General features: G+C 51.3%; 1 protein-coding gene and 1 pseudogene across 2 annotated transcripts in view; one reads left to right on the top strand and one right to left on the bottom strand.

Annotated features, from left to right (window-relative positions):
* Window positions 1-4,744: 4,744 nt before the first annotated feature.
* Window positions 4,745-26,952, top strand: part of LOC310890591 (olfactory receptor 14J1-like) — a 41,912-nt pseudogene continuing 19,704 nt past the window's right edge. Inside the window, exon 1 of the transcript in view lies at window positions 4,745-5,566. The product of the transcript in view is annotated as an olfactory receptor 14J1-like (transcript). The remainder of the gene's footprint in view (window positions 5,567-26,952) is intronic.
* LOC310890511 (olfactory receptor 14C36-like) lies at window positions 12,741-13,676 on the bottom strand (the record flags this gene model as incomplete). The annotated part of the gene is made up of 1 exon (XM_083852845.1): window positions 12,741-13,676. One exon carries the CDS (start codon window positions 13,674-13,676, stop codon window positions 12,741-12,743), a length of 936 nt encoding a protein of 311 aa, XP_083708971.1.

Raw genomic sequence — 26,952 nt, 5'->3', positions numbered from 1 at the left:
CCCTGGAGCCTTCTCTTCTCTAGGCTGAACAAACCTAACTCCTTCAGCCTGTCTTCACAGGCGAGGTGCTCCAGCCCTCCGATCGTCTTTGTACCCCTTCTCTAAATTTTGCTGTGAGACTTTCACATCTTTCTTGTGCTGGTGGCCCCAAACCTGGACACAATACACCAGGTGAGGCCTCACAAGGGCAGAGCAGAGGGGGACAATCACCTGCCTCCACCTGCTGCCCACTCCTCTCCTGATGCAGCCCAGGATGCAGTTGGCCTTCTGGGCTACAAGCGCTCCCTGCTGGCTCATGTTGAGCATTTCATCCAGCAGAACCCCCAAGTCCTTCTCTGCAGGGCTGCTCTCAATGAGTTCTTCTCCCAGCCTATCCCCATGTCTGGGATTTCCCCAGCCCAGGTGCAGCACCTTGCACTTGGACTTGTTGAACCTCCTTAGGTTCACATGGGCCCAAATTTCAAGCTTGTCCAGGACCCTTTGGATGGCATCCCTTCCTCTGTTGCAATAAACTACACCTCTCAGCTTGGTGTCATCTGCAAACTTGCTGAGGGTACACTCTACCCCACTGTCACTGTCATTGATAAAGATAGTAAACAGTACCGGTCTCAGAGCCGTAGACCATCGCTCTCTGGGTGTGACCTTCAAGCCCACTCCTTATCCACTCAATGGTCCACCCATCAAAGGTGTATCTCTCTAATTTGGAGACCAGGATGTCGTGTGGGGCCACGTCAAAGGTCTTACAGAAGTCCAAGTAGACGACATCGGTCGGTCTTTGCTTGTCGTCTGATGTGGTCACTCCATTGTAGAAAGCCGCCAGACTGGTCCGGCACAACCTACCCTTTGGTGAAGCCATGCTGGCTGTCTCTGATCACCTCTTTCTCTTCCATGTGCCTTAACATTGATTCCAGGAGGACCTTTTCCATGGTCTTGACAGGCACAGAGGTGAGGCTCACCGTTCTGTAGTTCCCTGGGTCCTCCTTTTTACCCTTAATCAAAAGGGGAGTGATGTTTCCCTTTTTCCAGTCACTAGGGACTTCACCCGACTGCCAGGACTCTTCAAATATGATGGAGAGAGGCTTGGCAACTACATCAGCCAGTTCCCTCAGGACCTGGGGTGCAAGTCATCATGCCCCATAGACTTGTACTTTTTTAGTTTCATCAGGTGGTCTTGAACCTGCTCTTCACTTCCAGCAGGTGGGACTTTGACCCGCAGCCTCCATCTCTGGGTTCAGGGAAATGAAAGACTTGGGAAGCCTGACTGGCAGGGAAGACTGAGGAGAAGACGTTGCTGAGCCCCTCAGCCTTCTCCATGTCTGTCATTACCAGTTCACCCTTCTCATCCATCAGAGGGGGTACACTCTCCTTGGCCTTTCTTTTCTGAGCAATGTATCTGTAGAATCCCTTCCTGTTATTCCGTTCATCCCTTGACAAGCACAGTTCCATCTGCGCCTTGGGTTTCATTATTCCATCTCTGCACATCCAAAACTGAAGCATGCATGAGGGCCTGGGAAAAGGAACCCTGGATCCGTAGAAGCCATTTGGGAAACAAAAGTTTTAGGTAGGAAGTGTGATTCTGTGGAGGTGCAGAGCTGATGGGCACATTGTTCAGGATGATCTTAAAGACCTTTGTGTCCTTTTTGCTCCTGGCAACAACACCACTCCTTCTCAGGAATAAAGTAGACAAAAGAGGTGAGACCAGGAATGTCATCCGAAAGCTGATCCCAGTAAGATATGGGGAGGTCAGGAGCAGCCTGGACAAGAGAGATGTGAGATTTTGGGGTGGGAAGAAGAGCTTGGCCAGCAGAAATTAATGATTTCATAGAGGTAAGAGGGTTCATGCAATGTTGATGCTGAGGTAACACTGACTTAAAACAGTCATGTAAGCCCCTTACCTTACTTGAACCGGGAATTTTAATCCCTAAACATAAATGCTACTACAACACTCTGACAGGAATCCACTTTCTCTCTTGCAAACCCTAATGTCTTCCCTTAACACTAACATTTAAATATTCTATTTAACCCTAGACATCTTGACAGACCTAAAACACCCGTAAACCACAGAGCTTGTCCATACCTTAACCACAGACCTGACACCACAAGCAGAACACCAAACACACCCACTAAAACTTTGCTTAATCTCTAACCCAGAAAGTGAAAAACAGGTACCGAGGGGGCTAGAGAGAGGTCAGCTCTGCCTCAGGATCTCCTGCCACAGCAGGAGGAATGGGACTGGGGCAGTGACTGGGAGGTCACTTCTGTCTCTGCAGCTGATAGGGCAGCAGCAGGAACGTGTCACGCAAAGGGACTGTGAGGTGCCTTGTGTCTGGAGGTGGCAGGTCAGCCTTGGCTTCTCCCTGGGATCTGCACTTTGGGGCTGACATCTGCCAGTGGCCCTGCTAGGCCAGCAGAAGGCCCCTGCTTGGCATGCTGCCTGTGGGATCCCCTCTGCCTCCATGCCCAGGAGGACCCAGACAGAAAGAAGGCCCGCACAGGGGTTGTCCTGTCCCTTCTGCTTGAGGCCAGGACTGGACAGCAGGAGGCACAAGGCTTGGCTGTGTCTAGCCAAGAAGCTGCAAGGCCAGCAGCAGGCCCAGGCCTTGGAAGATGCTGCTGAGGTGACTTCTGTCTGCTTGGCTGACAGGCCGCAATGAGCCTGATGGGTTGGGATGCCTGCTTCAGGAGTAGTTTCCACCCTGATGGAGCTTTGTTTTGTTGTGGAGATGAGCAGGAGAGAAAAAACTGCCACAAAGTGCACCTTGGAAGCTTGGCACTGGCCATGAGGAAGAAGAAATGCCCAGGGGAACAACTGGTCTTGCTGCTAGAGCCTGAGGCAAAGAAGGCATTAAGTGCCTCAGCCTTCACCTCATCTCTTGTCACCAGGTTTCCTCCCACAGACAATAAAAGATGATGAAGCTCCTGAATCCTCCATTATTAGAGTGTTTCTATAAAGAGTTTTTATTGTCTTTGACAGTAATAGATGGATTGACATCCAGCTGGGCTTTAACCCATCTGTATACTTCCCTGCACAGCTCCAAAACTTTTAGGACACAGCTCCAGACAAAATGAAACCATGCATGAGATGGAAGCACAGAAGAGGTGGAACCTGGCAGCCTTCCATCCCCTGCCCTTCTGTGACTCTGTGCTGCAATTCCATTCAGCTGGTTACTCCTGTATTATCCAAACTTCCCTGCAGCTCCTGATGCTGCTGTCTTGTCAGAGATAGCACAAACACAGAAAGGTGGAACTGTCTGCCTGCAGACATGAACACCTGTCAGAATGGAGCATCAGATTGGGGGAACCCTGAGAAACTGCAGGATTTTGCCTACAGAAACCTCTTGACCCTTACAAGGAGAAGAGCCCAGTCCTGCAGCAGAGGAAGAGGAACCCCACACATCAGGGCAGACTGGGACCCTGCTGAGTGAGCAGTGCCCAGCAGGAGGAGGGCCTGGGCACCACGAGTGGTCTCATACGAGCTACTCAGCTAAGACCCCATATGACAGCACATGGACAAGGGTCTACAGCCAGCAGCGAAAGAGGTGCATGTCTGGGAGACACTACGATACTCTGGTAATCAGAGGAGCAAGGAAATAGGCAAGGCTGAAAGTCCCAACAAACCGAGATCTTTGTGTCCATGGCTATGGCTTTTGTCTCTGTCACTGAGGCCTATGAAGAGACAGCGCATTGCTAAAGAACCAGGACCTCCTCATCCCCACTGATTAAAAAGGCAGGGTTCATACCATTCTCCTGCACTTGGCCATGCACATCCCCTCCTCCTCCTGCCCCGCGAAGAGCTCTGAGCAGTGCGTGAAGGGAAAGGATCTCCCTTCCCAGGGGCTGGGGGTCAAGGCCTGGCCCTTGTGCTTGATGACACACATCCAGTTTTCCTACACATCAGTGCCACCTTCACACTGCCTTTGTCTGCTTGTCCTCACTGCCTCCAATGCTCTGCTCTAACGAGCTCCAAGGGAGGCTGTGTCAGTGCTGGCCCTCAGGGGGACTCTGCAGGAAACTTGCCTCTGACTTGGACTTGTTGAGAGATGGCTTCAATTGTCTCTCAGTGCCTGAGGTTCGTGGGCTCCTCAGCAGAGTCCCCCGAGGGGGGATTCCAATGCCTTGGGCTGGGCGTCTGGTGCTGAGCTGGGCCGGGCTCGTGGGACAGAGAGAGCTAGTGGCAAGAGGGCCGTGGTGCAGAGAAACAGCTGTGCCCAGGAGCAGCTCCTGTGCACAGCGCAGCAGGGCTGGGGGCTCTGACCGCAGCTGGCACGGGGACAGGAGAGAAGGAGAGAGGGCTTGGAGGCAGTTGGCAGTAAGAGGATGCTGAGAGCTGCCTGCAGGAGAAATGTGCACAGCCCTTGACAAGGTACGTCTCTGGCTGCAGGGCCATGCAGCTGCACGTCCTGGGAGGGTCACCTGCTCGGTCTTGTTGCTGGGAGGGCAGTGGGCAATGCAGTAGGCTTTGGGAGTCCTGCTGGATGGCACTGCGAGCTGAGGAAGTCTGGCAGAAGCCCCTCGGAGTGCCCGAAGCCAGGTGCCCCCGCTCAGCCCAGAACACCCTGCCCTGGCTGGCCAGGCTGGACTCTCTGCCAGCTGCCCCAGAGCTCCTGCAGCCATGCAAAGAAGAGAAGCTCCCAAGCTCCGTCTGGCTTGCTGTGGCCCTTCTTCCTCAGCAGAATTCTCCTTTTTCTTCTCAGGGAAACACCTGAATGGGATGATAGTGCAGCTGAGAGAGGGGTGACACAAGGCAGCTGAGAACAGGACTGGTGGACAGAAGGGCTCTTCTCGGTCTTCACTAATGGACACTCCCATAAAATATCAGCAGGAGTGTCCAGGAAATGTGAGGGCATTCAACCATCCAATACCTATCCTAAGCATTACAGGGGCTACTGGGATAAAATAAAGCAAACAAAATCCCTACAGCTCAGCTCTGTGTTCAGATGACTTGTTTGCAACAACCGACAAGTCGAATGGAGTTGAGTTTCCCCCATGTTCCTGCTTCCCTCCTGTTGCACAGCAGGAAGGACTCCTCTTTGATCGCACAGGAGCCCCTGCTCCCAGTGCCACCCTCAGCCAGCACGAGCTACAGCTCAAGCAGGGGAGATGCAGAATGGTTCTCCTGCAAAGAGAGAGGCTGTTGCTAGGGGTGCTGTAAGAATGCAACAGGTTTTCCTCAGAGAAGTCTGCTCTAACTATTTTCTGCCTTTTCCTCTCCAACAGACAGCAGTGTCCAAAGTCAGGAAATGGCCAACAGCAGCTCTGTGAGCGAGTTCCTCCTGCTGGCATTCGCAGACACGCGGGAGCTGCAGCTCCTGCACTTCGGGCTCTTCCTGGGCATCTACCTGGCTGCCCTCCTGGGCAACGGCCTCATCCTCACCGCCGTAGCCTGCGACCACCGCCTCCACACCCCCATGGACTTCTTCCTCCTCAACCTCGCCCTCCTCGACCTGGGATCCATCTCCACCACTCTCCCCAAAGCCATGGCCAATGCCCTCTGGGACACCAGGGCCATCTCCTATCAGGGATGTGCTGCACAGGTCTTCTTTTTTGTTTTCTTAGTTGGAGCAGAGTACTTCCTTCTCACCATCATGGCCTACGACCGCTACATTGCCATCTGCAAGCCCCTGCACTACGGGAGCCTCGTGGGCAGCAGAGCTTGTGCCCAGATGGCAGCAGCTGCCTGGGGCAGTGGCTTTCTCAATGCTGTCCTGCACACGGCCACTACATTTTCCCTGCCCCTCTGCCAAGGCAATGCTGTGGACCAGTTCTTCTGTGAAATCCCCCACATCCTCAAGCTCTCCTGCTCAGATGCCTACCTCAGGGAACTTGGGGCACTTGTGTTTAGTGTTTCTTTAGTCTTTGGTTGTTTTGTCTTCATAGTGTTGTCCTATGTGCAGATCCTCAGGGCTGTGCTGAGGATGCCCTCTGAGCAGGGCAGGCACAAAGCCTTTTCCACGTGCCTCCCTCACCTGGCCGTGGTCTCCCTCTTTATCAGCACTATCATGTTTGCACACCTGAAGCCCCCCTCCATCTCTTCCCCATCCCTGGACCTGGTGGTGGCAGTCTTTTATGTGGTAGTACCTCCAGCAGTGAACCCCCTCATCTACAGCATGAGGAACCAGGACCTGAAAGCTACGCTGAAGGAAATGATTCTAGTGGTAACATTTACTTAGCAATGATTTGGCTATCTCAGTTTTCTAGTTTTATTCAAATTAATCTGAGACATTTTTTGACCTTTATGTGTAGTATTGTTTGTAATTCTGTCTGCAGTTAAATGTTTGCTTTCATTCCTCTTTTCCAAATGAGCAACCCTCTGTTTGACCGAGACGTTTTCTGTAAACATGTTTATTCCTAAATGACACCTGGCCTCTGTTGTGGCATCTTGTTAATAAAAGTGAAGTTGCTCAGTGCTCAGGGCTCTTCTTCCCAAAGCGGAGTGCAGAAGACGCTCAGGGAATGCCAGGCTCAAGGCCTCACTCACGTGCTTGGGTGCCACCTGGACACAGGGGCAGGAGGGCACGGGGTGGGGGGGTGAGGGAGCCAGGGCTGGACTGAGTTGTCACTGGTGGATGCCCAGTGCCCCTGGAGGCCCTGACTGGTCAAGAAGCAGCTTCCTGGGATTGAAATGTGACAGGGCTGGCGGCATCAGGGAGGTATCGGGAGCCACCAGGATATCCTAAGGGTTCTCCTGGGATGCCGTGTGCCTTGTGTTGGGTGAGCAGTGAGTGGGTCTTCACAGTAAAGCTAAGCCAAAGGATGCACGGGCTGATGGGAGCTCTGCAATGCCAGGACACACAGCGAAGCCACAGCACAAAGGTCACAGAGGCCTTCAGTGAACAGTAGGAAAGGACCAACACTGGGCAAGGTCCGGGGGGTGGGGAGAGGTGGGCAGGGGCTGGGCTGGGCTGGGCAGTGCCCGGCAGAGGGCACCAGCAGCGTCAGGGAGCGGTGGCAGCATGCAGGGGAGGGCTCCCAGCAGGGCTTGGTGCTGCAGAGCCAGGGCTGGGGAAGGGAGCCCCGAGCTGCAGGGGCAGGGGACACGAGGCCGCTCGGGGCCCTTGCTGGCCTGGGCAGAGCAGGAAGGGGGCCCAGGGCATTCGTCCCCTCACCGCAGCCTGCCACAACCTGCACGGCGCTCACGGAGCGTCCAGGGCCAGGCTCTTCCCCGTGGTGCACAGGGAGAGGGCAAAGCCTCTCTGAAAAAGAGGCTGAAAGTGAAAAAGTTCCCTCCACTGCCCCGTGGTGTGACAGGGACAGGGTGGGACAGCTTACCTTTATTTGATGTAGTTCTTGTGTAATTTGTATTTGTGATGGCACAAAAAAGACAGTTCCTTCAGCAGTGATGTACATCCTTCTTCATGTTAGGACACCACTCAACATCCTTCACTCTGCTTTATCTCACAGATGAACTGGATTAGGTCTCCTTGATTACTCTGAGGCACAATGCAGTGCTTTTTGCCTTCTGACACTCCAGCACAATGCCTATGCCTTTTCCTTCCTCTGCACATTGACCTGACGGGTCATTTCACACTTTTCACTTTCATATCCCTAGTTGGAAGGGGATGATTCCCCAAAGTGGGGCAAGCTGATGGGTTCTGCCTCAGCCCTTTGAAGTGTCCTGCTCTTGAGTCTTTCAGCCTGAGTTTTCCACACATGACCCACGATTGTAAATGGATGTTTAGGTGTCTCCTAGGAAGAAGGGAGAGTGTCTTGGGATCCCAACGGCCATTTCAAATTTAGATCTATCTCAAGAAACGGCTGACGAAGGAATTTGCCTTGAAGGGGTTTCCTGTGCTGTGCTGGGCTGGGCTGCAGTTTCAAGGAGAAAGAGCACTGCTGGCAGTGGAGGTGCCCGGGAAACATCACCTGTCTCCACCTTATCCACCAACGGGCTCTGGTCTCCTGTAGGTTCTTTCAGACAGCTTCCATTCCAGGGAATTACTCTAAATGCACCAGAGCCTCTGGAGGCCTAATGATTTCATTGAAAGCATAACCAGGAAATGGGATTTCAAGGAAATATTTCAAAAGTGAGTAAACTACTCTGAAGACCTTGGCACTGGTTGCTTATGGTCAGACAGCAAAGCTCTGCCTCAGTACCCACTATTTTCTTCAGGACTTAAGTCATAAAGCAACTACTCATTACCTCAAATGATTCAATCCCTTCCGTAAAATGTCACACAGTGTAGTTTCTCTCATGAAGAAATAGGCATTTTCAGGATGTATTTTCATCACAGAAAAAGAAATCCTGGTGTTCCCCTGTACTTGCATTGTCATCGCTTTGTCTATCATGGTGTGCTCCCTCATCTTCCAGGTACATCCACCCATCTTGATTTAACAGTCCAAGTTGAATGTCCCCTTTCCAGCTGCCTGTCTGGACCTATGCACTTCCCATGGTTCTCCTGGCTTGCCCTCCCCTTCCTCCTGGATCGCTCAGACCGCCCTCACCAACCCAGGTGCTGCTTTGAGCTTCAGGGAGTTGAAGCTTGCCCAGCTATCTGCAGTCTGTCTAACTGTGTCCTTAGAAAGCTCATCATCATTTATCATTGAATTAATATCATATGGATTAATTCTAATCTTAATACTTATAATTTCCGGTCTATCAGTATAAAAGACTTCCGGTCCAGTCATCCTTTTGGGAACATAAACCTCACAGGAGGCATACAGGATGAGGAGCTTGCTTTGCTTTTGGGAAATTGCTGCATGTTTTCCTGTTGTTTGGTCTGAAATCAGGGGAAACCCTTCTGCGCCTGTGTGCATCCAGGTCTCTAAGGCAAGCAGGAGGGAGCTGGTGCAAAAGAGCTGTAACATCCAGCTGCAGACTTCTCGGCCGAAGTCTGGTGCAAGGAAAAGTGATGCAAGCGCCAAAGAGAGAAATGTCAGGGCTGGGCTGGTGAGGAGCAAGGTTCTCCATGCAGTGTCAGACCCCAAGAGTCTGCTTTTCCTCCCTATGCAGGTCTCCCAAGGAGACACCCTGGATCAATATCAGTTAGAGAATAATGCTCCAAACTGAAATTCAACTCAACGCATCCTTTAAGATGAGAAAAGATTTTTTTTTTCAGGTGCTTCTTGAAATCTTCCTCCTTAACTACACCATGAAAGCTCTCCAATTAGCTCTACAAGTCTTGAAGACTTGAAGAAAATTATGGGAGAGATATGGCTGCTTAGGACATTTTGCATTTTAATGAGTTCCATGGTGTATTTTGGTGCTCAGTCTATGAAGCTCAGGTACTGAGAGGAGAACGATGCAACTGCTTGAGAAAGTAAAGTCAGGAGGAAAAGTTGAAGTGACTTGGAGTATTAATGGGCCCACTGAGGGCTGTCACTAACAAAGCCTCCCCAGGGACTTGTTAGGGCACGTAATTGGAGGCCATGATTGCAGACAGGCAAAGCGCTGTGCTGAGAAAAGTCTTGGTTGGTTTTGGTGAAGCAGAAGGGCCAAGGCCTGACCCCAGCCACTGGGAGGGGAGATCCTGCACCCCCCCGTCTGGCTCAGGGCTCTTCTTGGGGTCTGCATGATGTGGTGGGCAGTGTGATGCCATGAGAAGAACTTCATTAGGACACCTCCCCACCCCTGCACAGGGTATCAAGGAAGCAGTGAGGCCCCATTGCAATGACTATATCTCGTCTCCTCAGAAGCTCTAGCCAAAGGGACAAAAACGTCAGGGCTGTTGGGGCCTTCCATTCCTGCCAGCACCCTCTGCCTTGTCCTCTGCAGGCTTTCCTATGCTGTTCCACATTTTATCCTATTTCCTTGAAGTCTGCAGACACCCATCTCTGTTCAGCACCTTGCACTCATCCCATCATTTCACCAGTGTCTCATCAACCCTCACCAGCTGTTCCTTGAAACACAAAGCTAGAGTCTGATCATAGATACTCACCAGCATCGTCCAAGGCCTGGGCCTGCTGCTGGCCTTGCAGCTTCTTGGCTAGACACAGCCAAGCCTTGGGCCTCCTGCTGTCCAGTCCTGGACTCAAGCAGAAGGGACAGGACAAGCCCTGTGCAGGCCTTCTTTCTGTCTGGGTCCTCCTGGGGATGGAGGCAGAGGGGATCCCACAGGCAGCATGCCAAGCAGGGGCCTTCTGCTGGCCTAGCAGGGCCATTGGCAGATGTCAGCCCCAAAGTGCAGATCCCAGGGAGAAGCCAAGGCTGACCTGCCACCTCCAGACACAAGGGACCTCACAGTCCCTTTGCGTGACACGTTCCTGCTGCTGCCCTATCAGCTGCAGAGACAGAAGTGACCTCCCAGTCACTGCCCCAGTCACATTCCTCCTGCTGGGGCAGGAGATCCTGAGGCAGAGCTGAGCTCATCAGAGCATTCCCACCCATCTCGTCCTTGTGGCCCACAAGTTGATCAGATGCACGGCCCCTCACACTCATCGTTGAATGCCATGTGACATGTGACAAGTCTCACAATTCCTGCCTTGCCCCAAGGGTCCAAGCACCTTAAGTTAAGGTTTAACAAGTGTCTGAAGGTGAGGAGGTTAATGCACAGGAACAAGTGCTTTCTCTGTTTTGGTATTCAGGTTTTGATTAGGGACCTGGTCTCACTTTTCTGGGGTAAAATTTAATAAATTATTTCATGGGCAGGTTTGGTGTTCTGCTTACGGTGTCAAGGTCTGTGGTTAGGGTATGACCAACTTTGTGGTTTAGGGTTTTGTTTAGGTCTGCCAAGAAGTCTAGGGTTAAATAAAGCATTTAAATCTAGTGTTAAGGGGAGGGATCGAGGTAAGCAAGAGAGTAAGGGTAAGGTAAGTATTTTGGCTTCAAGGGTTTCTTTGAGGTCAAGCATTAGAGTAGTAGATTGCTGTTACGGTGTGGAGTAGCATTTAGGTTTAGGAATTAAGTTTACTGGTTGAAGCCGGTGAAGGGCTTCGTGTGACTGTTTTAAGTCATGGTTACAGCAGCATCAGCATAACCTGAACTTTCTTACCTCTACAAAATCCTTAGTTTCTGCTGGCCAAGCCCCTATTCCCTCCTCCAAATCTCGCATTTCTCTTGTCCTGGGTTTCTCCTGATCTCCCCATATCAGTCATCTTCTTAGGGGCACGTTAATGATGGCTTTCATGATCTCAGCTTATCCATCACACCTCTGCTGGCTACTCTATTTCTGAGAAAAGTGGCACTGAAGACATGATGGAAAAGGACACAAAAGTCCATCAGAGCACCCTGCACAATGTGCCCAGCAGCTCTGCACCTCCAGAAATGTGCTGTTCCTGCCTACAAGTTTTCTTTCCAGAATGGCTCCTATGGAGCCAGGGTAACTTTTCCCAGGCCCTCACTTCCCCAGGCCACACCACTCTTGCCCGCAGGCCCCACGTGTCTCTCCAACCCTCCCCTCTTCCCCTGCAGTAGTGGCACCTCACCGCAGCAGGTTGGTGCATCTCCAGGCTCAGGGGTGTTTCCTGAGGGCCTGCCCCGTGTGGGGAGTGGCGGGGAGGAAGAGAGCAAGGTCAGCTCCTGGGGCCTGGCTGAGCACAGCCCAGCCATCCCGCACCGCGGGCAGGCCCCTTCTCCCAGGCTGAGGCACACAGGCAAGGTGGACACTTCTCCATCAGCCCAGCTTCACGCAGGGCCCTTCAGGCCTGCCCCTGTGCTGGGACTCGCCTCCTCCTCCTCCACCCACAGACATACATTGCTTTCCATCTGGGGACCCAGGCAGGACTTTAAGGATCTGCTAAAGCCCTGAATTTCCATGTTTTTCATAGTCTTCACACAAGTCTTCCTCCTGCCATCCCCAATGCCTAGCCCTGCCTTCCAGGTGGAACTCAGTAACGTGGTGCTCAGCAATAAATAATGGGGTCATCTTTCCAAGAGAGGGTAGAAAGTTCTCGGGGGCAGGCTGCAGAGCTGATGAAGTATTGCGTCTTCATCAAGGCTTTAAATAAGGCCTCGCCAATTATTATGCAGTCTTATGGGCCTTCACCTGCTGGCTCTTCACGGCCTCCCCTGGCGTTGCAGAGCCCTCCTTAGCCCCTGGATACCTCAGATTCGCTTTTCCCCCTAAAAGATTCTTCCTTGGATGGTCACTCATTTTAAGAGGTCCTAATCACTACCCACGGAGCACATTGTCCCTGCAGATCCCCTGACATCTACTGCCAGCTCCATATTCCTCTCCAGGCTGGAATCTGCCATCAGCCCCACTGCAGGGGGCACAGTCCCATGCAGATGAGTCCAAGACTGGGTTTGCCATGAGCAGCCCCTCTTGTTACCGTGCTGCTAGCAGGGAGGCCGGCTGTGAGCCAGGGCTGCACAGTGCCTGCTGCTGCCTGCAGCCACAGGGATGTCACTGCAGAGAGAACAGGACTGTCACCAAGGTGCATGAGACCTCAAGACTAACACAGATACAAGAGCACAGGAGGAACACACTGGAAGGCAAAAGAGAGCAGCAGTGAAAAGGCCACGTCCTGCTGCTGGCCATGGCCATGGCTCCAGGGAAGCAGCAGGGGCCCTGAGCCCCTCCTGCGTGCAGGGGCTGCTCCCCAAGCTCCAGAGAAAATAGGAGGAGACAGCAGCTGAGACCAATGTAGTTCTGATGTTTTTTTTATTGTGTTTATCTACATGGTAAGCCCGCTTCTTTAGGTAGATTTGATGATTGGGTCACTGTAGATCAAAAAAATATCACATTACAGGTTAAGGTTAACATTATTTAAACCAAAACAACTTGGAGAAAATATTTATAAAGAAATATAAAAACAAAAAATTCTCCTCACGGTGTCTGAAATAATCAGGGAAATCAAAGTCATTATTGATTCCGAAGAAGCATGTATCCAAAGAGTTTCCTTACTGCATCCCTGAGCTCCTGGTTCCTCATGCTGTAGATGAGGAGGTTCACTGATGAAGGAACAACTGAGTAGAGAACTGCCACAATAAGATCCATTGATGGAGAGGAGATGGAGGGGGGCTTCAGGTAGGCAAACATGCCAGTGCTTATAAACAGGGAGACCACGGCCAGGTGAGGGAGGCATGTGGAAAAGGCCTTGTGTCGGCCCTGCTCAGAGGGCATCCTCAGCACGGCCTTAAAGATCTGAATATAGGAGAAAACAATGAAAACAAAACAGCCAAAAGCTAAAGAAACACTACACACAAGTGCCCCAACTTCCCTGAAGTAGGCATCTGAGCAGGAGAGCTTGAGGATCTGGGGGATTTCACAGAAGAACTGGTCCACAGCATTGCCTTGGCAGAGGGGCAGGGAAAATGTAGTGGCTGTGTGCAGGACAGCATTGAGAAAGCCACTGCCCCATGCAGCTGCTGCCATCTGGGCACAAGCTCTGCTGCCCACGAGGCTCCCGTAGTGCAGGGGCTTGCAGATGGCAATGTAGCGGTCATAGGACATGACAGTGAGAAGGGAATACTCTGCTCCAACCAAGAAAGCAACGAAAAAGAGTTGGGCAGCACACCCTTGATAGGAGATGATCCTATTGTCCCAGAGGGCATTGGCCATGGCTTTGGGCAGAGTGGTGGAGATGCAGCCCAGGTCGAGGAGGGCGAGGTTGAGGAGGAAGAAGTACATGGGGGTGTGGAGGCGGTGGTCGCAGGCTACGGCGGTGAGGATGAGGCCGTTGCCCAGGAGGGCAGCCAGGTAGATGCCCAGGAAGAGCCCGAAGTGCAGGAGCTGCAGCTCCCGCGTGTCTGCGAATGCCAGCAGGAGGAACTCGCTCACAGAGCTGCTGTTCAGCATTTTCTGTCTTTACACATGCTTTTCTGTTAAAGAGGAAAAAGCAGAAGAAAGTTCAAACAGATTTGTCTAATGAAAACCTATTCTGTCTCTTAGAGGATCCCCCAGCCTGAGCCTTTCTTTTTGCAGGAGAACCTTTCTGCATCTCCCCTGCTTGAGCTGTGGCTGGTGCTGGCTGAAAGTGGCACTGGGAGCAGGGGCTGCTGTGGGCTCCAGAGGAGTCCTTCCTGCTGTGCAGCAGGAGGGAGGCAGGAACATGGGGGAAACTCAAGTTCAGTCCACTGATCAGGTCAATGAAATTTGCAGTGCTGTTTCAAACAATGCACCCCAATGCACAACAGAGCTGCAGATGCCACTGCTGAACACTCCTGTTCTCAGCTGCCCTGTGTCACCCTCTGTGAGCTGCAGGACTGTCCTGCTCAGGTGTTTCCCTGAGAAGAAACTGGAGACAGCTGAGAGCAGAGAAGCCCCAGACCAAGTGCAGCTGGACAGAATCCTCACCTTGTCTCTTGGTGCCTGAGCAGGATCTCAGCTTTTCCCTCTTCACCAGGGCTGCAGAGGCCTCACTCCAGCTGCCCACAGACAGCCATCCAGCAGCATGGGCATGGCCTTAGCATGGAGGTGTCTCCTCCTTAGGGCACCTGGATAACACAAGGATGCCACGAGAGAGCTGCATCCTGTTGGAGAGCAGCCTGCAGACCAGGAGGATGCCCCACAGACAGAGCTAGATATCCACAAGCTGGGGTGTCCCAATATCCAGTCTGCATCCCCTGCAATTTCTGGAGGAGGCTTGGCCACCCCACTCTTGGCTGACGAGGGGCAGCTGGGTTATGACACTCCAAGGGGCTTCTGCCAGAATTCCTCACCTCGCAGTGCCATCCAGCAGGACTCCCAAAGCCTACTGCATTGCCCACTGCCCTCCCAGAAACAAGACCCAGCAGGAGACCCTTCCAGGACGTGCAGCTGCATGGCCCTGCAGCCAGAGACGTACCTTGTCAAGGGCTGTGCAGATTTCTCCTGCAGGCAGCTCTCAGCATCCTCTTACTGCCAACTGCCTCCAAGCCCTCTCTCCTTCTCTCCTGTCCCCGTGCCAGCTGCGGTTAGAGCCCCCAGCCCTGCTGCGCTGTGCACAGGAGCTGCTCCTGGGCAGAGCTGTCTCTCTGCACCACGGCCCTCTTGCCACGAGCTCTCTCTGTCCCACGAGCCCGGCCCAGCTCAGCACCAGACGCCCAGCCCAAGGCATTGGAATCCCCCCTCGCGGGGCTTTGCTGAGGAGCCCACGAACCTCAGGCACTGAGAGACAATTGAAGACATCTCTCAACAAGTCCAAGTCAGAGGCAAGTTTCCTGCAGTGTCCCCCTGAGGGCCAGCACTGACACAGCCTCCCTTGGAGCTCGTTAGAGCAGAGCATTGGAGGCAGTGAGGGCAGGGAGACAAAGGCAATGTGAAGGTGACACTGATGTTTAGGAAAACTGGATGTCTTTCACGAATGAAAAGGAGCAGGCCTTGACCCCCAGCCCCTGGGAAGGGAGATCCTTTCCCTTCACACAGCCAGAGCCATGGACACAAAGACCTGGGTCCTGTTGGGACCTGGCCCAGGTGCAGCACCTTGCACTTGGACTTGTTGACCCTCCTTAGGTTAACATGGACCCAAATTTCAAGCTTGTCCAGGACCCTTTGGATGGCATCCCTTCCTCTGTTGCATCAACTACTCCCCTGAGCTTGGTGTCATCTGCACACTTGCTGAGGGTGCAATCGACCCCACTGTCCCTGTCATTGATAAAGATATTAAACAGTACCGGTCCCAAGATAGACCCCTGAGGGACACCACTCATCACCAGCCTCCACTTGGACATAGAGCCCTTGACCATCGCTTTCTGGGTGTGACCTTCAAGCCAACTCCTTATCCACTCAATGGTGCGCCCATCAAATGCGTATCCCTCCAATGTGGAGACCAGGATGTCATGTGGGACCATGTCAAAGGTCTTACAGAAGTCCAAGTAGATGACATCGGTCGGTCTTCCCTTGTTGTCTGATGTGGTCACTCCATTGTAGAAACCACCAGATTGGTCTGGCACAATTTATCTTTGGTGAAGCCATGCTGACTGTCTCGGATCACCTCTTTCTCTTGCATGTGCCTGATATTGATTCCAGGACGATCTTTCCATGGTCTTGCCAGGCACAGAGGTGAGGCTTACCAAGTTCCTTGGATCCTCCTTTCTACCCTTTTTACAAATGGGAGTGATATTTTCCTTTTTCCAGTCACTAGGAACTTCACCCAACTGCCAGGACATTTCAAATATGATGTGGAGAGGTTTGGCGACTATATCAGCCAGTTCCCTCAGGACCTGGGGTCCAAGTCATCAAGCCCCATAGACGTGTACTTGCTGAGTTTCATCAGGTGTTCCCTAACCTGCTCTTCACTTACAGTGGATGGGACTTTGACCCTCAGCCTCCATCTCTGGTTTCAGGGAAACGAAAAACTTGGGAAGCCTGACTGGCAGGGAAGACTGAGGAGAAGACGTTGCTGAGTCCCTCAGCATTCTCCATGTCTGTCATTACCAGTTCACCCTTCTCATCCATCAGAAGGGGAACACTCTCCTTGGCCTTTCTTTTCTGAGCAATGTATCTGTAGAATCTCTTCCTGTTATTCTTTGCTTCACTTGATAAGCTCAGTTCCATCTGTGCCTTGGCTTTCACAGAATCACAGAATCGTCTAGGTTGGAAGAGACCTCCGAGATCACCCAGTCCAACCTCTGACCTAACACTAGCAAGTCCTCCACTAAACCATATCTCTAAGTTCAACATCTAAATGTTTCTTAAAGACCTCCAGGGATGGTGACTCAACCACTTCCCTGGGCAGCCCATTCCAATGCCTAACAACCCTTTCAGTAAAGTTCTTCCTAATATCCAACCTTAACCTCCCCTGGCGCAACTTTAGCCCATTCTCCCTCATCCTGTCACCAGGCACGTGGGAGAATAGACCTTGCTACAGCCTCCTTTAAGGTACCTATAGAGAACGACAAGGTAGCCCCTGAGCCTACCTCTTTTTCAGGCTGAACAATCCCAGCTCCCTCAGCTGCTCCTCGTAAGACTTGTTCTCCAGACCGGTCACTAGATTCATCACCCTTCTCTGGACTCTCTCGAGCACCTCCATGTCCTTCTTGTAGGGAGGGGCCCAAAACTGAACACAGTACTCGAGGTGTGGCCCCACCAGAGCTGAGTGCAGGGGGACAATCACTTCCCTAGACCTGCTGGCCACGCTGTTTCTTATACAAGCCAGGATGCTGTTGGCCTTCTTGGCCACCTGAGCACACCGCTGGCTCATATTCAGCCAACTGTCAACCAGTATTCCCAGGTCCCTCTCTGCGAGGCAGCTTTCCAACCACTCATCTCCCAGCCTGTAGCGCTGCTTGGGGTTGTTGCGCCCCAGGTGCAGGACCCGGCACTTGGCCTTGTTGAACTTCATACAGTTGACCTCAGCCCATCGGTCCAGCCTATCCAGATCCTCCTGCAGAGCCTTCCTGCCCTCGAGCAGATCGACACACGCACCTAACTTGGTGTCATCTGCAAACTTACTGAGGGTGCACTCAATATCCTCATCCACCTCATCGATAAAGATATTAAAGAGGACTGGCCCCAGTACGGAGTCCTGGGGGACTCCACTAGTGACCGGCCTCCAACTGAATTGGACTCCATTCACCACAACTCTTTGGGCCCAGCCATCCAGCCAGTTTTTAACTCAACGAAGCGTACGCCAGTCCAAGCCACGAGCAGCCAGTTTCTTGAGGAGAATGTTGTGGGACACGGTGTCAAAAGCCTTACTGAAGTGAAGGTAGACCACATCCACAGCCTTTCCCTCATCCACTAAGCGTGTCACTTTCTTTATCCCATCCCTGTACATCCAAAACTGAAGCATGCGTGAGGGGCTGGGAAAAGGACCCTGCATCCATAGAAGCCATTTGGGAAACAAAAGTTTTAGGTAGGAAGTGTGATTGTGTGGAGGTGCAGAGCTGATGGGCACATTGTGGAGGATGATCCTAAAGACCTTTGTGTCCTTTTCTCTCTTGGCCATAATGCCACTTCCTTCTCAGGAGCAGAGTAGACAAAAGAGGTAAGACAGATACTCTGAGACAATGAATGTCATCAGAAAGCTGATCCCAATAAGATATGGGGAGGTGAGGAGCAGCCTGGACAAGAGAGATGTGAGATTTTGGGGTGGGAAGAAGAGCTTGGACAGCAGAAATTAATGATGTCATAGCGGTAAGAGGGTTCATGTAATGTAGATGCTGCGGTAACACTGACTTAAAACAGTCATGTATGGCCCTTACCTTAATTGAACCAATAATTTTAATCCCTAAACCTAAATGCTACTCCAACACTCTGACAGGAATTCATTTCTCTAATGCTTGAACTCAAAGTATCACTTAAAGGAAAACTCAGGCCATACCTCTTTCCCTTACCTTTACTCTCTTGTTCACCATTATCACTTCCCTTAATACTAGTATTAAAATGCTCTCTTCAACCCTAGACTTTGTGGCAGACCTGAAAAAACAACAAAAACAACAACAACAAAAACATAAACAACACAGCTTACCTAACCACAGACCTGACACCCACAGAAGAACACCAAACCTTCCCAGTAAAGTTTCTTCACTCTCTTACCCAGAAAGGTGAGCCCTAGTTGCTTGGGAACCCTGCCAGTATAACTTTGCTTAAACTCTAACCCAGAACTTGAAAACCAAGTCCCCAGGGAACTAGAGAGAGGTCAGCTCTGCCTCAGGATCTCCTGCCCCAGCAGGAGGAATGGGACTGGGGCAGTGACTGGGAGGTCACTTCTGTCTCTGAAGCTGATAGGGCAGCAGCAGGAACGTGTCATGCAAAGGGACTGTGAGGTCCCTTGTGTCTGGAGGTGGCAGGTCACCCTTGGCTTCTCCCTGGGATGTGCACTTTGGGGCTGCCATCTGCCAGTGGCCCTGCTAGGCCAGCAGAAGGCCCCTGCTTGGCATGCTGCCTTGCTCACCACCCGCTGACCGATGCCCAGCCTATCCCCGAGCAGCCGGCCCCCCCACCCCGGCCAGCCACCCCTATATATTGTTTAGCATGACCCCAGATGGTATGGAATACCCCTTTGGCCAGATTGGGTCAGCTGTCCTGGGTCTGTCCCCTCCCAGCTCCTGCTGCACCCCCAGCCTGCCTGCTGGCAGGACAGAGCGAGAAGCTGAAAAGTCCTTGGCCTGATGTAAACACTGCTCTGCAACAATTAAAACATCAGCATGTTATCAGCGCTCTTCTCATCCTAATCCAAAACATAGCACCCTACCAGCTACTATGAGGAAAAATTAACTCTGTCCTAACTGGAACCAGGACAGATATCCACCCCTTATTCCATACCATTTATGTCATGCTCAGGTTACACTCTTTCCAATACCTTGTAATTAATCACCATTTTCATCTATGAGATATAGCAATCATGGTAGTGATGACATACAGTATTATATAATAATTAACATACTACAATTCAACTCATGGGCTATTCTCACCCAGTATTAAATCCCCTTGAGGTACACACCGGACCTCCCCATTCTTTTGCATTACCCACCAAGTGCATCCAGGTCCCTGAGCAAAAGCAATTCCACGAATGGGTTTGCCTTTTCCTGAGGCAGGAGTAGCCCAGACTGTTTTACCCAGCATGTTTCTTACGTGCACTACAGGAACTTTATCCCCTTCTACAGTGCGTAACAGGTTTGATTGGGCAGGTCCAGCTCGGTTGGCAGCTCCCCTGGTATTGACTTACCAGGTGGCCTTTGCCAAATGTGTATCCCAATTTTTGAATGTCCCAGCACCCATTGCTTTCAGTGTAGTCTTCAACAGTCTATTGTATCGTTCAACTTTTCCAGAGGCTGGTGCATGATAGGGGATGTGATACACCCACTCAATACCATGTTCTTTGGCCCAAGTGTCTATAAGGTTGTTTCAGAAATGAGTCCCGTTGTCTGACTCAATTCTCTCTGGGGTGCCATGTCGCCATAGGACTTGCTTTTCAAGGCCCAGGAGAGTGTTCCGGGCGGTGGCATGGGGCACAGGATATGTTTCCAGCCATCCGGTGGTTGCTTCCACCATTGTAAGTACGTGGCGCTTGCCGTTGCGGGTTTGAGGGAGTGTGATGTAATCAATCTGCCAGGCCTCCCCATATTTATATTTCAGCCATCGTCCTCCATACCAAAGAGGCTTGTACTGTTTGGCTTGCTTGATTGCAGCACATGTTTCACAGTCATGAATAACCTGTGCTATAGTGTCCATGGTCAGGTCCACCCCTCGATCACGAGCCCATCTGTATGTTGCATCTCTACCTTGATGGCCTGAGGTGTCATGGGCCCATCGGGCTATAAATAATTCACCTTTATGTTGCCAGTCCAGGTCCACCTGAGCCACTGCAATCTTAGCAGCCTGATCCACCTCCTGGTTGTTTTGATGTTCTTCAGTAGCCCGATTCTTGGGCACATGAGAATCCACATGGCGTACATTTACAACCAGGTTCTCTACCCGGGCAGCAATATCTTGCCACAATGCCGCAGCCCAGATGTGTTTGCCCCTGCGCTCCCAGTTGTTCTGCTTCCATTGCTGTAACCACCCCCACAGGGCATTTACTACCATCCATGAATCAGTACAGAGATAGAGAACTGGCCACTTTTCTCATTCAACAATATCTAAAGCCAGCTGAATGGCTTTCACTTCTGCAAACTGACTTGATTCACCTTCTCCCTTAGCAGCTTCTGCAACTCGTCGTGTAGGACTCCATACAGCAGCTTTCCATCTCCGATGCTTTCCCACAATACGACAGGATCCGTCAGTGAACAAGGTATATTTCTTCTCATTTTCCGGTAGCTTGTTGTACAGTGGGGCTTCTTCAGCACGAACCACCTCCTCCTCTGATGATATCCCAAAGTATTTGCCTTCTGGCCAGTCCATAATCACCTCCAAGATTCCTGGGCGACTGGGGTTTCCTATTCGAGCCCGCTGAGTAATCAGTGCAACCCACTTGCTCCATGTAGCATCAGTTGCATGATGTGTAGAGGGGACCCTTCCTTTGAACATCCAGCCTAGTACCGGCAGTCGGGGTGCCAGGAGGAGCTGCGCTTCAGTACCGACCACTTCCGAAGCAGATCGAACTCCTTCGTATGCTGCCAATATCTCCTTTTCAGTTGGAGTATAGCGGGCCTCAGATCCTCTGTATCCCCGACTCCAGGGGTCGACCTAGAGTTTCCCCAGGTTCTTTCTGCCAGAGGCTCCAGGTGGGACCATTCTCCCCGGCTGCGGTGTAGAGCACATTCTTTACATCTGGTCCTGTTCGGACTGGCCCGAGGGCTACTGCATGAACTATTTCCTGCTTAATTTGTTCAAAGGCTTGTCGTTGCTCAGGGCCCCATTCAAAAGCATTCTTCTTACGGGTTACTTGGTAGAGCGGGTTTACAATCAGACTGTAATTTGGAATATGCATTCTCCAAAACCCCACGACACCTAGGAAAGTTTGTGTTTCTTTTTTGCTACTTGGTGGAGATATAGCTGTTATTTTGTTGATCACATCCATTGGGACTTGACGACATCCATCTTGCCATTTTATTCCTAAAAACTGGATCTCTCGTGCAGGTCCTTTAACTTTATTCTGTTTTGTGGCAAAACCGGCCTTCAGAAGGATTTGGACTATTGTCTTCCCTTTCTCGAAAACTTCCTCTGCAGTGTCACCCCACACAATGATGTCATCGATGTACTGCAGCTGTTCAGGAGCTTCCCCCTGCTCCAGCGCAGACTGGATCAGTCCATGGCAAATGGTAGGGCTGTGTTTCCACCCCTGGGGCAGCCGATTCCAAGTATATTGGACTCCCCTCTAAGTGAAAGCAAACTGTGGCCTGCACTGTGCTGCTAGAGGGATGGAGAAAAATGCATTAGCGATATCAGTTGTGGCACACCACTTGGCTGCCTTTGATTCCAGTTCATACGGGAGTTCTAGCATGTCCGGCACTGCAGCACTCAGTGGTGGCGTGACTTCGTTCAGGCCACGATAGTCCACTGTTAGTCTCCACTCACCATTAGACTTTCGCACTGGCCATATGGGACTATTAAAAGGTGAATGAGTCTTGCTGATCACTCCTTGGCTCTCCAGTTGACGAACTAGCTTATGGATGGGACTCAGGGAGTCTCGGTTGGTGCGATATTGCCGCCGGTGCACAGTTGTGGTAGCGATCGGCACTTGCTGTTCTTCAACCCTCAGCAACCCCACAACAGAAGGGTCCTCTGAGAGACCGGGCAAGGTAGACAACTGTTTAATGTCCTCTGTCTCCAAGGCAGCTATGCCAAAAGCCCAGCGGAACCCTTTTGGGTCCTTGAAATATCCTCTTCTAAGATAGTCTATGCCAAGGATGCACGGAGCATCCGGGCCAGTCACAATACGGTGCTTTTGCCACTCATTCCCGGTTAGACTCACCTCAGCCTCCAATCCAGTTAACTGCTGGGATCCCCCCGTCACACCATAAATACAGATGGGCTCTGGCCCTTTATAGCTTGATGGCATTAGAGTACATTGTGCACCGGTGTCTACCAAAGCCTTATACTTCTGTGCGTCTGACGTGCCAGGCCATCGAATCCACACAGTCCAATAAACTCGATTGTCCCTTTCCTCCCCCTGGCCGGAGGCAGGGCCCCTCTAGTCCTGGTCAGAATCTTCGTTTCTGTGTTTAAAGGACTGCCTGCTGGAAGTTGGAGCAGCAAACTTCAGAGAACCCCTTTTTCCCAATTGTTTTCCTTTGCAATTCACGTACCCGTGCCTCTAGGGTCGCAGTAGATTTTCCATCCCATTTTCTCATGTCCTCTCCATGGTCACGTAGGTAAAACCACAGGGTGGCGCGGTGTGTGTGCCCACCATATTGTCTTCCTTGCATAGATGAACGTTTACCCCTAATAGCTGAGACACTGGTTTGTACAGGTGGGGAGGAAAATAAACTCTCTTTAAGTTGGTGGACCTCTTCATATAGTTTCCCCAAAGTATTCTCCTTTAGCTGGTGGACACTGGTTCGCTCAGGTGGAGGGGAAGATAAATTCTCTTTAAGTTGGTGGACCTCTTCAGAAAGTTTCTCCAAAGTATTCTCTTTTAGCTGGTGGAACTCTTTAGAGAGTTTCTCCACAGCCGAGACACAGGCCTGTAGGGAAGAGGAGAGATTTCCTTCGTACTGCCGGAGTATTTTAGCCACTTCGTTCACTGTGGGTTCCTCATCCTCTTTCCAGGTTAGTATTGCCAATGAGCTGGCATATGATGATGGTGCACTCCGTACAAACTTCCGCCACACGGGTCGTGTACACTGGACTTCATCTGGATCTGTGGATGTTTGTGCGTCGTCTAGGTCCTTATAAATTACTTCCCGTACGGCCAATTCCCTCAGGTACTGAATTCCCTTCTCCATGGTGGTCCATTTGCCTGGTAGACATACAAGTTCTTCCTCGAAGGGATACCTTTCCTTCACAGCTGACAGGAGACGCCTCCAGAGGCTGCGAGATCGTGCTCCATCTCCAATTGCTTTGTCAATGCATGCGTCCCTAGCAAGGGATCCCAGCCGCCTGGCTTCCTTGCCCTCTAATTGCACACAATTGGCTCCGGTGTCCCAGCACCGGAGCAGCCAGGTGACAAGCTGCTCACCTATACAGCGACCAAAATCTTTTCGCACATCTCGTAGCTCACGCTGGTATAGAGTCCGGGTAGTTATTGTTGATTTTTCAACATCCTCATCCTCATCTTCATCCTCCTGCACCTTTGATGGCCCAGCCTCGTCTTCACTATGCCCAGACTTAGCAGAAGACTGTCTGCGTTCTAAACGACCTGAGTCTCTATACCATTTTTTCACCTTGTCTACAGGGGCAACTTGCACTGCTACAGCTCGTTTCTCTGACCCAGCCACAGGGTCTGCCACAGGGGTTGGAATACCCTCTGCGGGGGCAACTTGCACTGCTACAGCTCGTTTCTCTGACCCAGCCACAGGAGTTGGAGCAGCTGCAGGAGCTGGAGCTGCTGCAGGAGTTGGAGTAGCTGCGGGAGCTGGAGATGGAGCGGCTGCAGGAGCTGGAGCTGGAGCGGCTGCAGGAGCTGGAGAGGCTGCAGGAGCTGGAGCTGGAGCGGCTGCAGGAGCAGGAGCTGGAGCTATAGTAGCATCAATTGCAGCTCGATAGGCACAAGCAGGACCCCAGCATGCTACAGTGATTTGTGTCACTTTGGAACTGCCAGAGTCATGACACCTTTTTTTCAAGCATTCTGCCAGCTTTTTAGGATTTTGCAGTTGTTCAGGGGTGAATGTCCAAAACACTGGAGGTGCCCACTGCTCTAGAAACCTGCCCATATCCTCCCACACTCCCTGCCACTCGCAACTATCCCGCCTCAAGACAGATCTCCGGATGAGATTCCTAAGTAGTTGTTTAACCCTCAACAAAACCTGAAGCGCATTCAGGAGACATAACAACAAGAGCAGGCTGGTCTGAGTATCCCAAGGATATTCAACATCTCGGAGAACCACCGTAACTAGGTCGGGGGATAAGAGGGTGGTGGTGAAGGAGAAAGGGAGAGTGAACAGGTAGGGAAACATGTCTTCCCCTGTCCCCTTCACAGATTGGCTCCCTAACGAAAACAGGCAATAGGTGTAATTGCTAATAGTTTCCGAGATATGGTTTCCAAAGTATAGAGTCGACGTCAGTGCTGAGTACAAATACCAGGTTAAAGTCGTGACCAGATATTTCATCATTTCATAAGCCATTGTTACACCACACAGTACCATAACAATCTTAAACCAGGGCCCGGAAAGGATAAACAGTGCAACAGGGAGCACATACAGAAAGTAACGCACCATAAAACTCAATTTGGAAAACAGGCACAGCAGACTGGTGATTAAGGCAATCAACATCGTGACTAGCAACTATTAAGCAGGTCCAATACTTATACCAATTTTAGTTTAACACACTCTGGTCAAATTTGTCGATATCTCAACCCTTCGAGCCCCACGTTGGGCGCCAAAAGGACTGTTGTGGTTTAACCCGGCTGGCAGCTAAACACCACACAGCCGTTCGCTCACCCTCCCCCCTCCCTCTCTAGGATGGGGGAGAGAAACAGGAAAGTGAAGCCAGTGAGTTGAGATAAAGACAGTTTATTAAGACAGGAATATAATAATAACAATAATAATAATAGTGATCATGATAATAGTATTGATAATAATAATGTGTAAGAAACAAGTGATGCACAATGCAATTGCTCACCACCCGCTGACCGATGCCCAGCCTATTCCCGAGCAGCCGGCCCCCCCACCCCACCCAGCCACCCCTATATATTGTTTAGCATGACGCCAGATGGTATGGAATACCCCTTTGGCCAGTTGGGGTCAGCTGTCCTGGGTCTGTCCCCTCCCAGCTCCTTCCGCACCCCCAGCCTGCTCGCTGGCAGGACAGAGCGAGAAGCCGGAAAGTCCTTGGCCTGGTGTAAACACTGCTCTGCAACAATTAAAACATCAGCATGCTATCAGCGCTCTTCTCATCCTAAACCAAGATTTATCACCCTACCAGCTACTAGGAGGAAAATTAACTCTGTCCTAAAGGAACCAGGACAGTTGTCTACCTTGCCTGGTCTCGCACAGGACCCTTCTGTTGTGGGGTTGCTGAGAGCCGAAGCAGAGCAGGTGCCGATGGCTGCCTCAACAGTGCACCGGCAGCAATAGCGCACTGACCTCCAAGTCCTCCAAGCTCAAGGGCTGTGTATTCCTGTGAGCAAAAAGTCAGGCAAAGGGGGCAGGAGACCTGCTTGGATGATCAAGGAGACCCTGGGGTGACTGAAATGGAACAAGGAAGCGTACATAATGTGGAAAAGGGGACAAGCCACTTGGGAAGAATATAGGGACCTCGCAGAAGGAAGACAAAGGAATATGTGGGCCCACTGCTTAATGAGGTGGGTGCCCTGGTGACAAAGGACAAAGGGAAGGCAGAATTACTGAATGCCTCCTTTGCTTCAGCCTTCACTGCTAAGACCAGCCCTCCGGAATCTGTGACCTTAGGGACAAGGAAGGAACTCTGGAGAAACGAGGACTTTCCCTTGGTTGAAGAGGATCAGCTCAGAGATCTCTTAGGCAAACTTGACACCCACAAGTCCATGGACCCCGATGGGACACATCCATGAGTGCTGAGGGAGCTGGCGGATGTTACTGCTGGCCCACTCTCCATCACCTTTGAAAGGTCATGGAGAACAGGAGAGGTGCCTGAAGACTAGAAGAAAACTCATGTCATGCTGGTCTTCAAAAAGGGCAAGAAGGAGGCCCCAGGCAACTACAGGCCGGTCTGCCTCACCTCCATCCCTGGAAAGGCGATGGAACAGCTCATCCTGGAGGTCATCTCCAGCATGTGGAGGAGAAGAAGGTGATCAGGAGCAGTCAGCATGGGTTCACCAAGGGAAACCGTGCTTCACCAACTTGATAGCCTTCTGTGATGGAATGACTAGCTGAGTGGGTGAGGGGAGAGCAGTGGATGTTGTGTACCTTGACTTCAGCAAGGCTTTCAGCACTGTCTCCCCTAACATCCTCACAGGCCAGCTCAGGAAGTGTGGGATGGATGAGTGGTCAGTGAGGTGGATTGTGAGCTGGCTGGATGGCAGAGTTCAGAGGGTTGTGCTTAGTGGAGCAGAGTCTAGTTGGAGGCCTGTAGCCAGCAGTGCCCCCCAGGGATCTACACTGAGTCCAGTCCTGCTCAATTTATTTGTCAATGACCTGGATGACGGAACAGAGTGAGTGCACCCTCAGCAGGTGTAAAGATGTGCTGTGTTTTGGGTCAAAGTGGTCTCCCTGCACAGCATCACTGCCATGGCTGCCTGCCTGAAGCCTCCCTCCATCACCTCCCCATCCCTGGACCTGGCGGTTTCAGTTCTGTACTCAGTGTTGCCTCCAGCAGTGAAACCCTCATCTACAGCACGAGGAACAAGGGGCTGAAGGAGGCACTGAGGATGTTATTCTAATATACAGCATTTCCCCATCAATGAGGTACCTGCACATCTTCCTCACGTATACCCGGGCAAGGCAGAAAATCCTTTGTTCATGTATTTCAAAACTGCCTTTCAATCTTTGCAATATTATTCCAATTAAAGTATTTTTTCATCTCACTTCTATCTCACTTCTTCTAGCTTCTATTTATTTGTTTATTTATTTATTTTTAACCCAAAGACCTCATGTACAGGTGCTGAGAAGCTCTTGGTAATTAACGAAAT

The sequence above is a fragment of the Anser anser genome, assembly GCF_964211835.1.
Source record: "Anser anser genome assembly, contig: HAP1_SCAFFOLD_32, whole genome shotgun sequence".
NCBI classification, from domain to species: domain Eukaryota; kingdom Metazoa; phylum Chordata; class Aves; order Anseriformes; family Anatidae; genus Anser; species Anser anser.
Note: the sequence above shows the minus strand (reverse complement) of the source record. Positions and strands in the feature narration are given on the sequence as shown.